This window comes from Penaeus monodon, chromosome 28 (genome assembly GCF_015228065.2).
Source record: "Penaeus monodon isolate SGIC_2016 chromosome 28, NSTDA_Pmon_1, whole genome shotgun sequence".
NCBI classification, from domain to species: Eukaryota; Metazoa; Arthropoda; class Malacostraca; order Decapoda; family Penaeidae; genus Penaeus; species Penaeus monodon.
Window position 1 is genome coordinate 33,405,725 of NC_051413.1, and position 441 is coordinate 33,406,165.

Here is a 441-nt window from a genome sequence, read left to right on the forward strand (position 1 = left end):
AATTAGGTACTTCTCTTCCAGGCAGCAACCCGAACTTCATGCCTGCGTCAACCCACATACCACCTTCCTGGTTTTCCTTGAGACCATTTACCTGGAACATGATGTGCTTCTGGATCTCCTGGTATCCAACGAGACTTCCTTCCTCCTCTACCTGCTACGCTACCTCAAATTCATCCGTCGCAGTTGGCAGGAGTTTGCCTCCCACTGTGGCCACCGCCTGGAGGAGGTCATGGCAGTCTTGATCCGTCTCCGTTTTGCCATTGATCGGCTGGTATCCAAGAACCTCTTCCCATATAATATAAGCCCTGTGCTGAAGCTGTTGCAGAAGTGTGAGGAGCTGTATGAGGTTGGGAATCATTAGCTCCTTCATCTCGAGCAGAGTACAAGAGACAAAAAGCCTCTGTTCCTCCAACTCTTAATTTGGGAGATTGTTCTTGGAAC

General features: G+C 49.4%; 1 protein-coding gene across 1 annotated transcript in view; it reads left to right on the forward strand.

Annotated features, from left to right (window-relative positions):
• The window catches only part of LOC119591517 (protein lines-like), a 9,358-nt gene that overhangs the window by 8,729 nt on the left and 188 nt on the right, over positions 1-441 (forward strand). The window contains exon 4 of the mRNA XM_037940266.1: positions 22-441. This exon is cut by the window's right edge and continues 188 nt beyond it. Within this exon, the coding sequence (XP_037796194.1) occupies positions 22-361 (340 nt within the window). The 3' untranslated portion in view covers positions 362-441. The remainder of the gene's footprint in view (positions 1-21) is intronic.